This window comes from Salvelinus namaycush, chromosome 35, assembly GCF_016432855.1.
Source record: "Salvelinus namaycush isolate Seneca chromosome 35, SaNama_1.0, whole genome shotgun sequence".
Classification (NCBI taxonomy): Eukaryota; Metazoa; Chordata; class Actinopteri; order Salmoniformes; family Salmonidae; genus Salvelinus; species Salvelinus namaycush.
The window spans coordinates 5,854,392-5,869,279 of NC_052341.1; the positions used below are offsets into that span (position 1 = coordinate 5,854,392).

At 42.4% G+C, this 14,888-nt stretch overlaps 1 protein-coding gene across 1 annotated transcript; it reads right to left on the reverse strand.

The window, feature by feature from the left end:
* Nucleotides 1–526: 526 nt before the first annotated feature.
* LOC120029848 (MARVEL domain-containing protein 1-like) lies at nucleotides 527–1,915 on the reverse strand. The gene has a single exon (XM_038975155.1). It carries the CDS (start codon nucleotides 1,696–1,698, stop codon nucleotides 1,210–1,212), a length of 489 nt encoding a protein of 162 aa, XP_038831083.1. The 5' UTR covers nucleotides 1,699–1,915; the 3' UTR covers nucleotides 527–1,209.
* Between the last annotated feature and the right edge of the window lie 12,973 nt (nucleotides 1,916–14,888).

Consider the following 14,888-nt stretch of genomic DNA (forward strand, 5'->3'; position numbering starts at 1 on the left):
CACACACACACACACACACACACACACACACACACACACACACACAGATATAACAATAATCACATGAATTCATACCCACACACATACACAATTCCAGTCACAGAGGCAGTGATTACAGAGTAAAGGCACACACTCTTCTGTCTTTCATGTGGCTGTGTGGCATCCCAGTCACCCCTGCTGATTGGTTAAGCCAGTTTGTCTCAGACAGGAAGTAGCTGAGGGCTCCCCACCCCAATCTGCTCCCCACACCAATCTGGCTCTCGTTTGGGAAACCAACACCATAATCTTGAACACACACACTCACATAGACACACACACATAAAAGTATGGCCAGACAGAGTTTGCAGAGGCATACTTTTCAGATTAGAAAAAACTCTGGAAATGGTTATTATTGAAAACAAACAGGACTTCTGTAGCCAATGCTTGACTTGGACTGAAATAGGTTCCGGTAGTCATTATGTGTACCGGTACACTTTATATGTAGGTGCAGGAGCTCCATAATGCTTTTGAGCTAATATTCTATAAGAGGAACAGGAGCTCAAGCAGCAGAACATTTGAGATGCTGGTACTCAGCTCCGGCATTAATGACAGTGTTATTACCAAAGAAGAGAACCCTGACATTGGTTTTAATGCATCAACATTTGGTCTTAACATGAAGGACACTTTAATTAGGAACAGACGTGGTTTTGTTTTTGATATAGACAAGGATTCTTTCTTGCTAAAATAACACTTAAAAACATTAGCAACAAATATGGTGTAGTTATTTTCATATCAAAGGCATGTAATCTCATGTCCTTGCCGTTACAGCTTGTTGTAGGCTGAAAAGCATAAGTGATGTGTTTGTAAAGGCACAGATAACATGTCCATGTCCTGACGACTGCTCAGAGCATTGGAATGTTGTTGCCAGTCAAAACAAAAACACTGGACTAGGCCTACCAAAAAAGTATTATAGTCCAACAAAAAAAACACACAAAAATATAAAATATATACTTTGGTAAGCTACTGAAATGATACTGACATTAAATTACGGAACAGAATATGGACAAACCTGTAGGAGTTTGAGCCAAGAAGACACTCAGTTTTGGAGGACATAAAATACCCCTCTCCACCCGTGTCATCTCCCCTATCCATGGAAAGCTCTTGCCTCCCTCCACCAGTCCTCCGCCCTATCCCTCACTCTGTTCCCCTCTGTCCTCCCTTCTCTCTCTCTCAAACCACCGTCTGCTCACCCCGGCACTTCCTACAGCCCATATACACCGCGGAGACAAGATACACCACAGCGCCCAGACATGCGAACACGGCGGCAGCCAGGTAGACTTTATACAGGCAGTTGTGTTTGTATTGCTCCAGGTTGCAGTATGCGTACCGCTCCGTTTTGTAGATCATGACGCCGATCGCCGGTAGATACAGCACCGCGGCCGCGATGTCGTGAACAAGGTTGCTAAGCAACCACCGGTCCCCTCCCAAGATGGGGACGAGGTCCTTCTTGTCCAAGAGAGTGATGAAGAAGGCGGCGAGGGTGAGGAGCCAGAAGAGGACTGCCACGAACAGAACGAAGTGGATGAAGCCTTCGTATTTGTTGGCGGCGATTGTGACCCATAGTCCAGCTCCGAATAGGATTTGGAGAATTCGGATGATGCCGAGAAAACTCTTGAGGAAGTCCCGGAAATGTGTGCTCACCTCCGGCTGGGGGGGCATCTCTGCTCCAGCGAACACTGGGACCTTTTACTGAGTAGAGCAGGGGAGTTCAATCTACCACCGACTGATAATTAGGACAGATAAAACGGAAAAGTAAAAAGGAGAGTAGATTGACAAATAAATAGGTGGTTAGAAGTGTAAAATTTGTCCGCGAGTTTGTCTTTTCTTCTGCACAGCTCGGAGTTTTGAAATTAGGACGATTGTGTGTGTTTCGTCTTTTCCGTTTCCTTTCCACTCCCCCCTCTCTCTCTCCCCCTCTCTCTCGGGGGTTGGGGTAGGAAACCGAAAGGGGAACCGATTCAAATTCAAAGACCGCTCCTCCTCTCAATTCTATTCAAAGGACATTATTGCCATGGGAAACATATGTTTACATTGCCAAAACAAGTGAAATAGATAATAACCAAAAGTGAAAAACAATCAGAAATTAACAGTAAACATTACACTCACAAAAGAATATAAGCATTTAAAATATTATATTACGACTCTGTACACTGTTGTAACAATATGCAAATAGTTGAAGTACAAAAGGCAAAATAAATCAACATAAATATGGGTTGTATTTACAATGGTGTTTGTTCTCTCTCTCACTCTCTGCCTGTCATATTGTGTGTGTGTGTGTGTGTGTGTGTGTGTGTGTGTGTGTGTGTGTGTGTGTGTGTGTGTGTGTGTGTGTGTGTGTGTGTGTGTGTGTGTGTGTGTGTGTGTGTGTGTGTGTGTGTGTGTGTAACATATGTTTCCCATGCCAATAAAGCACCTTGAATTGAAATTGAACTGAATTGAGAGAGACTGAGAGCTTTGCTGAGAGTTTGTTTGATTCATGTTAATCTCTTTGTTCCTCATCAATCTCTGTTCTTTAAGCGCATTAAATTTGTTCACACTCCTGAAACAGTTTTCTTGACAACGTTAATACAACAATGTGTTTCGTTAGCTGGCCGTATTGAAGTTGATTAAAAAAGTTGACAGTTTGACTAAATCATGCACTCTTTCCTGCCAAGTTGTCAAAAAGACAACATTATGTGGCTGAGACAGACATGCTGTTTTCAGAGTGTAGCCAAAACCTTGGAATGTGATGCATAAGAATAGTGCAGAAAATAATAACTGTTTGCCTTGAAAGAATCTTGAGTGTTGGCTGAGTGTCAGAAATGTTTAGTGAGTCTGTTTTCCTGTTTTATGAGGAGACACTTTGCTAGTGAAAGGCTCCTCCCCTGGTTCTCAAATAATCAGCAGTAGGTTACTTCCAAGAGGTTATTAATCCTTCTGAAGTACTCTGGTGCCCCTTGGTGGCACACACACACACACACACACACACACACACACACACACACACACACACACACACACACACACACACACACACACACACACACACACACACACACACACACACACACACACACACACACAATTTGACATACTGTACATACTCACACGTGAATGCACGCACGCACACACAGACTTACACTGAACAAACACACAACACACATACACACATAGCCTAATTGTGCACAATATTTTATATGCCATTAAAAATTTAAAAACAAATATTTAACCTTTATTTAACTAGGCCATACACACATCACATAACACACACACAGACACACAGTTCATAGGTAATACACATTACACTATAGCTTTCTAAGATATGATGCAACATGTCAGTCTGATCATTGTAGATGTGATTAGGTCAGGTCAATGGCTGGGGGTCATGGAAGCCAAAAGTTGTGCAGTAATCAATGGTCTTCCATCAGTTACTGAGTGCGTTGACTTCAGGGCAGAACACATAATGGCAACCTAAAGATGACGAGTTCACGTGGGTTTCTAAATGTCAGCATGATGCCATGTCCCTTCTAGATGATGCACAAGTATACAGTTTTATGTCATGAGTGCATTCAACTCTTGCAATCTTGTAACCCGCTGTGAAAGTGTGAAGTTAGTGCGCACAGGGAGATGCCATACACTACAGGGACATTCCGTACCCAAGCAGGCGAAGGCACACACACACACACTGTAGGGGAGTGATTTTTGTCTCACACATAATCGTCAAGCCCCTCACACACAGCTTCGTACCAGGAGCATTGACGTCAATAGATTAACTACGTGGCCGAGGGGCGGATCTTCACACCATGCTCCGCCCACAAACTCTGATTGCTCGAGAAAACATTCCATCCGGCCCTATAAGGTGGGGTTAATTACCATGTCTGTTCTCATTGGTAGATAGACACAGTGGTGTAGACCCAAGATGACAAAACTACAGAGTGCGGCCAATTGACAACAACACCGAGTGCACAGAGCTATCGATAAATCAAAGGTCCTTTATTATCCCTAATTGACCGGATATACCGCAGTGCAGGACAGAACAAAATAACATAGAGAAAATGATATTGGAAAAAGCATAAGAATAACGTGTCACTATCGTTTTAGGGTAAGAACGTGCTTCCTATAGTATTTGTTATTCCAGAGTTGTGTATTCGGCTTTTACACACGAGACTATCCTTGACCTATATTGGCTGGGTGGAAGACCACTTTCCAAAACCCTTTGTTTGCAGCTGAAATGCACAGTAGTTTCTGGCCTCGTACCTTTACACAAAAGGAGTCCAAATATGTATGTTTTGATGCAGACTAACAAAAGAAAAAGAAAACTAACAAAAGAAAAATAAACAAACACGTTTACTTTTTCAGACTTTCTTGCACATATTTGCAAAACTGCATAATTGTCTTTGATTGTCACATATCTGCATGACAATTAAACCTGTGTACATATGACAAGATGCTTTGATGCACATATGGTTGAAATATGCAGTCAATCAATTAATCAATCAAATGTATTTATGAAGCCCTTTTTACATCAGCCGATGTCACAAAGTGCTATACAGAAACCCAGCCTAAAACCCCAAACAGCAAGCAATGCAGATGTAGAAACACGATGACTAGGAAAAACTCCCTAGAAAGGCAGGAACCTAGGAAGAAACCTACAGAGGAACCAGGACTAGAAAGGCAGGAACCCAGGAAGAAACCTAGAGAGGAACCAGGCTCTGAGGGGTGGCCAGTCCTCTTCTGGCTGTGCCGGGTGGGGATTATAACAGAACATGGCCAAGATGTTCAAATGTTCACAGATGAGCAGCAGGGTCAATAATAATAATCACAGTGGTTGTAGAGGGTGCAACAGGTCAGCACCTCAGGAGTAAATATCAGTTGGCTTATCATAGCCAATCATTCAGAGTTAGAGACAGCAGGTGTAGTAGAGAGAGAGAGTCGAAAACAGCAGGTCTGGGACAAGGTAGCACGTCTGGTGAACAGGTCAGGGTTCCGTAGCCGCAGGCAGAACAGTTGAAACTGGAGCAGCAACACGACCAGGTGGACTGGGGACAGCAAGGAGTCATCAGGCCAAGTAGTCCTGAGGCATGGTCCTCGGGCTCAGGTCCTCTGAGAGAAGAGAAAGAGAGAGAATTAGAGGGAGCATACTTAAATTCACACAGGACACCGGATAAGACAGGAGAAATACTCCAGATATAACAGACTGACCCTAGCCCCCCGACACATAAACAATTGCAGCATAATTACTGGAGTTCTATCTGTGCATTTTTTAACCTTTATGTAACTAGGCAAGTCAGTTAAGAACAAATTCTTATTTTCAGTGACAGCCTAGGAACAGTGGGTTATCTTCTTATGGCTGCAAGCCCTAAGTCGGGATCAATATGACAACAGCCATTTCAAGTGCAGGGCGCGAAATTCAAAATATATTTTTTAGAAATATTTCACTTTCACACATTAACAAGTCCAATACAGCAAATGAAAGGTACACATCTTGTGAATCCAGCCAACATGTCCGATTTTAAAAATGTTTTACAGCGAAAACAGCACGTATATTTATGTTAGCTCACCACCAAATACAAAAAAGGACAGACATTTTTCACAGCACAGGTAGCATGCACAAAGCCAACCTAACTAACCAAGAACCAACCAAACTAACCAACAAACAACTTCATCAGATGACAGTCTTATAACATGTTATTCAATAAATCTATGTTTTGTTCGAAAAATGTGCATATTTCAGGTATAAATCATAGTTTACATTGCAGCTACAATCAGAAATTGCACCGAAAGCTGCCAGAATAATTACAGACACCAACGTCAAATACCTAAATACTCATCATAAAACATTTCTGAAAAATCGATGGTGTACAGCAAATTAAAGACAAACATCTTGTGAATCCAGACAATATTTCCGATTTTTTAAGTGTTTTACAGCGAAAACACAATATAGCATTATATTAGCTTACTACAATAGCCTACCACACTACCGCATTCATTCATCAAGGCACGTTAGCGATAGCAATAGGCACGTTAGCGATAGCGAATAAACCAGCAAGATATATAATTTTTGACTAACCTTGATAAGCTTCATCAGAGGACAGTCCTATAACATCAGGTTATACATACACTTATGTTTTGTTCGAAAATGTGCATATTTAGAGCTGAAATCAGTGGTTATACATTGTGCTAACGTTGTGCTAACGTAGCATCTTTTTCCCACAACGTCCGGATATTTTTCTGACACTTTTTCTGACACACATATTCTGACCAAATTACTATTCATAAACATAACTAAAAAATACATGTTGTATAGGAAATGATAGATACACTAGTTCTTAATGCAATCGCCGTGTTAGAATTCTAAAAATAACTTCATTACGATATGCAGTTTACGTTATGGCGAGAGAGTACCCAAAAGCTGGGCGCAAACGACTATTTCACATGTTCGACAGATATATGAAATAGTATCATAAAATGGGTCCTACTTTTGATGATCTTTCATCAGAATGTTGTACAAGGGGTCCTTTGTCGGGAACAATCGTTGTTTGGATTTAGAATGTCCTCTTCTCCAGTCAATTAGCACGGAAAGCTAGCAAAGTAGCGCGAAGCTCTCCTTCCTGAACAAAGGCACACAACGCAACACGCCTAACGTCCCCAAAAAAATTAAATAATCTAATGAAACTATATTGAAAAAACATACTTTACGATGATATTGTCACATGTATCAAATAAAATCAAAGCCGGAGATATTAGTCGTCTATAACGACAGCTGTACAGAAGGCAAATCCAGGTCCCTTCGCGCGCTCTCCAGAAAACAGGAAACTGGTGACACGTCATGCCAAGAGCTATTATGCGAGCCCAGATCAAGTTACACACTCCATTTCTTCTCTCACTCCTTGTCGACATCTAGTGGAAGACGTATGAAGTGATCTAAACTAATAAATATCAAGGACTTTAATAGGCAGCCCCTAGAAGAGAGCATCGATTTCAGATTTTCCACTTCCTGTCAGAAAGTTTGCTGCAAAATTAGTTCTGTTTTACTCACAGATATAATTCAAACGGTTTTAGAAACTAGAGAGTGTTTTCTATCCAATAGTAATAATAATATGCATATTGTACGAGCAAGAATTGAGTACGAGGCCGTTTGAAATGGGCACCTTTTATCCGGCTACTCAATACTGCCCCTGCAGCCCAAACAGGTTAACTGCCTTGTTCAGGGCCAGAACAACAGATTTTTACCTTGTCAGCTCAGGGATTGGATCTTGCAACCTTTCAGTTATTAGTCCAACGCTCTAACCACTAGGCTACCTGCCGCCCCATGATTGAATGATTGAATTGTTGACAACACACTATATTATAATATATATTAAACCACATTTCATGACATATGGGGTCAATTCATCAATATTCAGACTTAACAGTTGTTAGGGCTATTGTCCTTTTTTTTAAATCAATTTCCACCTGACTGACGTGCCCAAAGTAAACTGCCTGTTGCTCAGGCCGTGAAGCCAGGATATGCATATAATTGGTACCATTGGAAAGAAGACACTTTGAAGGTTGGAGAAATATTCAAATAATGTAGGAGACGATAACACAATAGATATGGTAGGAGAAAATCCAAAGAAAAACCCACCGGAATTAATTTTGTTTTGAGAGCCCATGCCCTTACAGTGGAAAGTATAGGGTCATTCTGAAATCTAGCTCTCAGGATGCAATTCCTATGGCTTCCACTGGGTGTCAGCAGTCTATGTTCAAGGTTTCAGGTTTGTTTCTTCCAAAACGAGGAAGATAGGGATAGGGATAGACTTGGAAATGTGTGTATGCGCGCGAGGAAGAGGACACGCACCTGTTTCCTGCCGTATAAAATATTATAGTTTAATTACATTTTAGGGTATCTGTGGATTAAATAGAAACATATTTTAACTTGTTGAAACAAAGTTTAGGGGAAGATTTTCGGATTCCTATCTTGGCATGTTGAACGAGTGGATTACTCAAATCGATGGTGCCAACTAAACAGACTTTTTGGGATATAAAGAAGGATTTTATCTAACAAAACGACACAACATGTTGTAGCTGGGACCCTTTGAATGACAAATCAGAGGAAGATTTTCAAAAAGTAAGTGAATATTTAATCGCTATTTGTGAATTTCTGAAACCGGAGGAAAAATATTTTGATGTGGGGCGCCGTCCTCAAACAATCGCATGCATGCTTTCTCTGTAAATCGTACAGTGCAGTTAGATTAACAAGAATGTAAGCTTTTAACCGATATAAGACACTTGTATGTTCCTAAATATTTAATATCCATTATTTTTATGATTATTTATTTGAATTGCGCGCCCTCCAGTTTCACCGGAAGTTGTCCCGCTAGCGGGACACCTAGGCCTAAGAAAGGTCGCATCAAATCAAATGTATTTGTCACATGCTTCGTAAACAACAGGTGTGGGTTAACATTGAAATGATTACCAACAATGCAGAGAGAAAGAAAATAGAGAGATAATAAAAAAGTAAAACATGTAATAATAGATACACAATGAGTAACGATAACATGGTTATTAACAAGGGGTACAAGGTCACTGAGGGTTATACACTACATGACCAAAAGTAAGTGGTCACCTGCTGGTCGAACATCTCATTCCAAAATGATGGGCATTAATATGGAGTTGGTTCCCCGTTTGCTGCTACTACAGCCTCCACTCTTCTGGAAAGGCTTTCCACTAGATGGTGGAACATTGCTGTGCGGACTTGCTTCCATTCAGCCACGAGCATTAGTGAGGTCGGGGATTGATGTTGGGCGATTAGGCCTGGCTCTTCGGCGTTCCAATTCATCCCAAAGGTGTTCGATGGGGTTGAGGTAAGGGCTCTGTGCAGGCCAGTCAAGATCTTCCACACCAGTCTTGACAAACCATTTTTGTATGGAACTTGCTTTGTGCACAGGGGCAATATCATGCTGAAACAGGAAAGGGCTTTCCCCAAACTGTTGCCACAAAGTTGGAAGCACAGAATCGTCTAGAATGTCATTGTATGCTGTAGCAGTAAGATTTCCTTTCACTGGAACTAAGGGGGCCTAGCCCGAACCATGAAAAACAGCCCTAGACCATTAATACTTCTCCACCAAACTTTAAAGTTGGCACTATGCATTCAGGCAGGTAGCGTTCTCTTTGCATACGCCAAACCCAGATACGTCCGTCGGACTGCCAGATGGGGAAGTGTGATTCATCACTTCAGAGAACGTGTTTCCCTGCTCCAACACTCACTGGGTAGTGACTGTTGCAACCGAGGACACACTAATTGTACGTGCTATGCGCTTCAGCACTCGGCGGTCCCTTTCTGTGAGTTTGTGTGGCCTATCACTTCACGGCTGAGTCGTTGTTGCTCCTAGACATTTCCACTTCACAATAACAGCACTTACAGTTGACCGGGGAAGCTCTAGCATGGCAGAAATTTGACAAAATTACTTGTTGGAAAGGTGGTATCCTATGACGGTGCCATGTTGAAAGTCACTGCGCTCTTCTGTACAATGTTTTTAGCACAAAAAGGGTAAATGCAGATAGTCTGGGTAGCTATTTGGTTAACTTCTATATTTAACAAACTATTTAGTAGTCTTATGGCTTGGGGTAGAAGCTGTTCAGAGTCCTGTTGGTTCCAGACTTGGAGCATCGGTACCGCTTGCCGTGCGGTAGCAGAGAGAAGAGTCTATGACTTGGGTGGCTGGAGTCTTTGACCATTTTTAGGGCCTTCCTCTGACACCGCCTGGTATAGAGGACCTGGGCCATCCGCTCTACCCTCTGTGGCGCCTTGCCGTTGGATGCCAAGCAGTTTCCATACGAAGCAGTGATGCAGCCAGTCAAGATGCTCTCAATGGTGCAGCTGTAGGACTTTTTCAGGATCTGAGAGCCCATGACAAATCTTTTCAGACTCCTGCAAGGAAGAGGCGTTGTTGTGCCCTCTTCACGACTTTGTTGGTGTGTTTGGACCATGATGGATCCTTAGTGATGTTGACACAGAGAAACTTGAAGCTTTCGGCCCGCTCAGCTAGAGCCCTGTCGATGTGAATGGTGGTGTGCTCAGCCCTCCGTTTCCTGCAATTCACGATCAGCTCCTTTGTTTCACTGACTTTGAGGGAGAGGTTGTTGCCTGGTCTCTAAGGCACTGCATCGCAATGCTAGCGGCATCACTACAGATTCGGGTTAGATCCCGGGCTGTGTTGCAGCCATCCACGACCTGGAGACCCATGAGGCGGCGCACAATTGGCCCAGCGTCGTCCGGGTTAAGGGAGGGTTTGGCCGGCCGGGATGTCTTTGTCCGATTGCGTTCTAACGACTCCTGTGATGGGCCGGGCGCATGCACGCTGACATGGTTGCTTCCTCTGACACATTGGTGCGACTGGCTTCCGGGTTAAGTGAGCAGTGTGTCAAGAAGCAGTGCGGCTTGGCGGAGTCATGTCGAAAGCCATGCGTCCTCCGAAACCTTCGCCTCTCCTGAGTCTGTACTGGAGTTACAGCGATGGGGACAAGACTGTAACTACCAATTGGATATCACAAAAAAGGGGTAAAATGTCATTTTAGTTGCCTGGTTTGCTAGATTGACATATACGAAATACATTTTCGAACAGATGGGTTTATTGGTGTTAAAAAACACTAGTTATTCTATTTCGGACCCCCAGGCTGCATGATGTCATGTAGCCTGTTGTTCTTGTGTTTATACTTTTTCATAACGACATGTTTGATGTTGGACGACAATAGAATGTTCATGATGTCACTGCGACAACTGTATACAGATATGTCGATAGAAGTAGTTTAAACTGGCCTCTACTCTTGAAATCTTTTGTTAGAAAACTACCGTACTCACTGTTTAGCACATGGCCTCACATGTGAATCATTAAAGAGATAGGTGGGGCTAAGGCTTAAGAGGGTGTGAACGATTCTGAATGGGTGTAGAAAAAGAAGAGGTCTCCAGTAGGTGTACCAAAATATTTAAAGGCCATTTTCTCAAAAGTGGGGTTACAAGTTTATCAACTTTAAAAGCAGAATTACTTTCCCATTTGTTCCTCAACTGCAGTGTATGATATACTATTTTCTAGCTCTGAATCTCTTATCCTATGTAAAAAACACTTTCAAATCGAGGTGGTCGGTCACAAATGCTATGCAAATTGCCATTCTAATATGTCATTGCTGGTATGACCTTCTTTTGACTCAACATCCTAGTAGAACTCTTGTTATTTCCATAATAAACATGAAGTTGGAAAAAAAAACTATGGGAAGCTCTTATTTTGTTGTTAGTAATAGGAATTTTAAGGTGAATTGTTTTTCAAGAAGAGTTTTTCAAGAAGAGACAGTTCAAGGGTTAATGCAATATTTTACTTAGTGCAGCATTTCAATTACATTATTGATGTGTGTCACCTTCGGTGCATAACATTCTAAAGTGACTTTCTCAGGTTGCCGTCTATTCTAGAACCTCAACAGAAACACAGTAGATAGGCCTATCATACAATCTGAATTAACTGAATTAGATCAAATGCTTTATAATTCCATATGGTGGAGAGAGAGAATGGCTGCATTCCAAATAACCACACTAACATACAACTTAAAATGGAGCAATGTATTGGGCATGTTTTTAAACAGAATTCTAGTATGGATATTGGAGCGGAGCCCTACTTTCCTCCAGTAGGCTACAGTTGACCTAGTGACACAGCCAGGTAACTACTGTACCTTACATAACTCTGCTAATACCATTACACTGCCTGCCACTGTGCCAATTCTTCATGTGTGACCAAGCAGACTTAATTAGATGACTGGTTCTTACCAGAGTTACTGTATCGGTAGACTGATTCTTACCAGAGTTACTGCATCAGTAGACTGGTTCTTACCATCTGCAGTGTAATAGTCATTGGGACCGGATGGACCGGGTTCCTCTCTCTGCTCCTCAAAGCAGGAATAAACAATCAAGGACAGGTAGACTGGCAGCAGCTTGCCTTGCAACCCACCGTGTTTCCCTTACAAAGGGCCTGGAGGTTTTCCTAAACCATAACCTGGCCAGTAAACAAATAAGTGCCCAGAGTTTCTCCTTGGCCAGGACATGCTTCAGTCACACCATCCTAAGTCTGTAACTGGCACAGTGATTCCTCTGAGTAAAATCAAGTTGCCCCTAGAAACAAACTCACAAGAAAAACTATGCAAATGCAACGAGTGAGTGCTAGCCCTTAACCCTAACCTTTCATATCCTCCACAGGTAGGCCCATCTGGCGGGATCTTCTCACCACTCTTGGTGTCTCTCCCCTGGGGAGGATGGATGCGGAGGCAGCATCTCCATCTCCCTCCTCCACGGTGGTGGGGCCCTCCACACTGTGGTGTCTGCCAGAGTGGAGGAGTAGGAAGGCGGGCTCAGGGAACATCTCTGACGGGGTGAGGTTGTTATTATTTAAGATGTGGATATTCAGTCGGCAGATCCAAAGGTAAAGGTTCAGCACAGGGATTGACAGGTGAAGGTTTTTAAGGTAAGGTTAGAACTAAGGAGGTGAGGTTAGGGTAAGCATCAAGGTTAGGAATCATTCAATCTGCCAGCTGTAGTTATTGTAAAAGAGAATGTGTTCCTACTTCTCAATGACTTACCTGGTTGAAAAGAGTCTAAATAAATAAAACTACCAATTATGTATGCAATTTATTTACCGTGGGTAAACAGGTGACCGTGACTCTGTGTCAGCTGCAGGAGTTGTTCACGGCGGAGGGCCCAGCTGGGCTCCCGAGTGGCGCAGCGGTCTAAGGCACTGCTTCTCAGCGCAAGAGGCTCTATCACATTCGGCCGTGATTGGGAGTCCCATAGGGCGGTGCACAATTGGCAAAGCATCGTCCGGGTTTGGCCGGGGTAGGCCGTCATTGTAAATAAGAATTTGTTCTTAACTGACTTGCCTAGTTAAATAAGGGTTATATATATATATATATATATATATATATATACAAAGTTGAAGTCGTAAGTTTACATACAGTTAGGTTGGGGTCATTAAAACTCATTTTTCAACCACTCCACAAATTTCTTGTGAACAAACAATAGTTTCGGCAAGTCGGTTAGGACATCTACTTTGTGCATGACACAAGTCATTTTTCCAACAATTGTTTACAGACAGATTATTTCACTTATCACAATTCCAGTGGGTCAGACGTTTACATACACTAATTTGACTGTGCCTTTAAACAGCTTGGAAAATTCCAGAAAATAATGTCATGGCTTTAGAAGCTTCTGATAGGCTAATTGACATCATTTGAGTCAATTGTTGGTGTACCTGTGGATGTATTTCAAGGCCTACCTTCAAACTCAGTGCCTCTTTGCTTGACATCATGGGAAAATCAAAAGAAATCCCTCAAGACCTCAGAAAAACAATTGTAGACCTCCACAAGTCTGGTTCATCCTTGGGAGCAATTTCCAAATGCCTGAAGGTACCACGTTCATCTGTACAAACAATAGTACGCAAGTATAAACACCATGGGACCATGCAGCTGTCATACCGCTCAGGAAGGAGACACGTTCTGTCTTCTAGAGATGAAGGTACTTTGGTGCGAAAAGTGCAAATCAATCCCAGAACAACAGCAAAGGACCTTGTGAAGATGCTGGAGGAAACAGGTACAAAAGTATCTATATCCACAGTAAAACGAGTCCTATATCGACATAACCTAAAAGGCTGTTCAGCAAGGAAGAAACCACTGCTCCAAAACTGCCATAAAAAAAACAGACTACGGTTTGCAACTGCACATGGGGACAAAGATCGTACTTTTTGGAGAAATGTCCTCTGGTCTGATGAAACAAAAATAGAACTGTTTGGCCATAATGACCATCGTTATGTTTGGAGGAAAAATGGGGAAGCTTGCAAGCCGAAGAACACCATCCCAACCGTGAAACACGGGGGTGGCAGCATCATGTTGTGGGGGTGCTTTGCTGCAGGAGGGACTGATGCACTTCACAAAATAGATGGCATCATGAGGCAGGAAAATTATGTGTATATATTGAAGCAACATCTCAAGACATCAGTCAGGAAGTTAAAGCTTGGTTGCAAATGGATCTTCCAAATGGACAATGACCCCAAGCATACTTCCAAAGTTGTGGCAAAATGGCTTAAGGACAACAAAGTCAAGGTATTGGAGTGGCCATCACAAGGCCCTGATCTCAATCCTATAGACAATTTGTGGGCAGAACTGAAAAAGCGTGTGCGAGCAAGGAGGCCTTACAAACCTGACTCAGTTACACCAGCTCTGTCAGGAGGAATGGGCCAAAATTTACCCAACTTATTGTGGGAAGCTTGTGGAAGGCTACCCGAAATATTTGACCCAAGTTAAACAATTTAAAGGCAATGCTACCAAATACTAATTGGGTGTATGTAAACTTCTGACCCACTGGGAAAGTGATGAAAGAAATAATTGCTGAAATAAATCATTCTCTACTATTATTCTGACATTTCACATTCTTAAAATAAAGTGGTGATACTAACTGACCTAAGACAGGCACTTTTTACTAGGATTAAATGTCAGGAATTGTGAAAAACTGAGTTTAAATGCATTTGACTAAGGTGTATGTAAACTTCCGAATTCAACTGTATGTGTATGTATGTATATATAATGTACACATATATGTACACGAAAAGTTTTGGCATGGGTCCTCAGATCCTCAAAAGGTTCTACAGCTGCACCATCGAGAGCATCCTGACTGGTTTTATCACTGCCTGTTATGGCAACTGCTCAGCCTCCGACTGCAAGGCACTACAGAGGGTAGTGCGAATGGCCCAGAACATCCCTGGGGCCAAGCTTCCTGCCATCCAGGACCTCTATACCAAGCGGTGTCAGAGGAAGGCCTTAAAATTGTCAAAGATTCCAGCCACCCTCGTCATAGA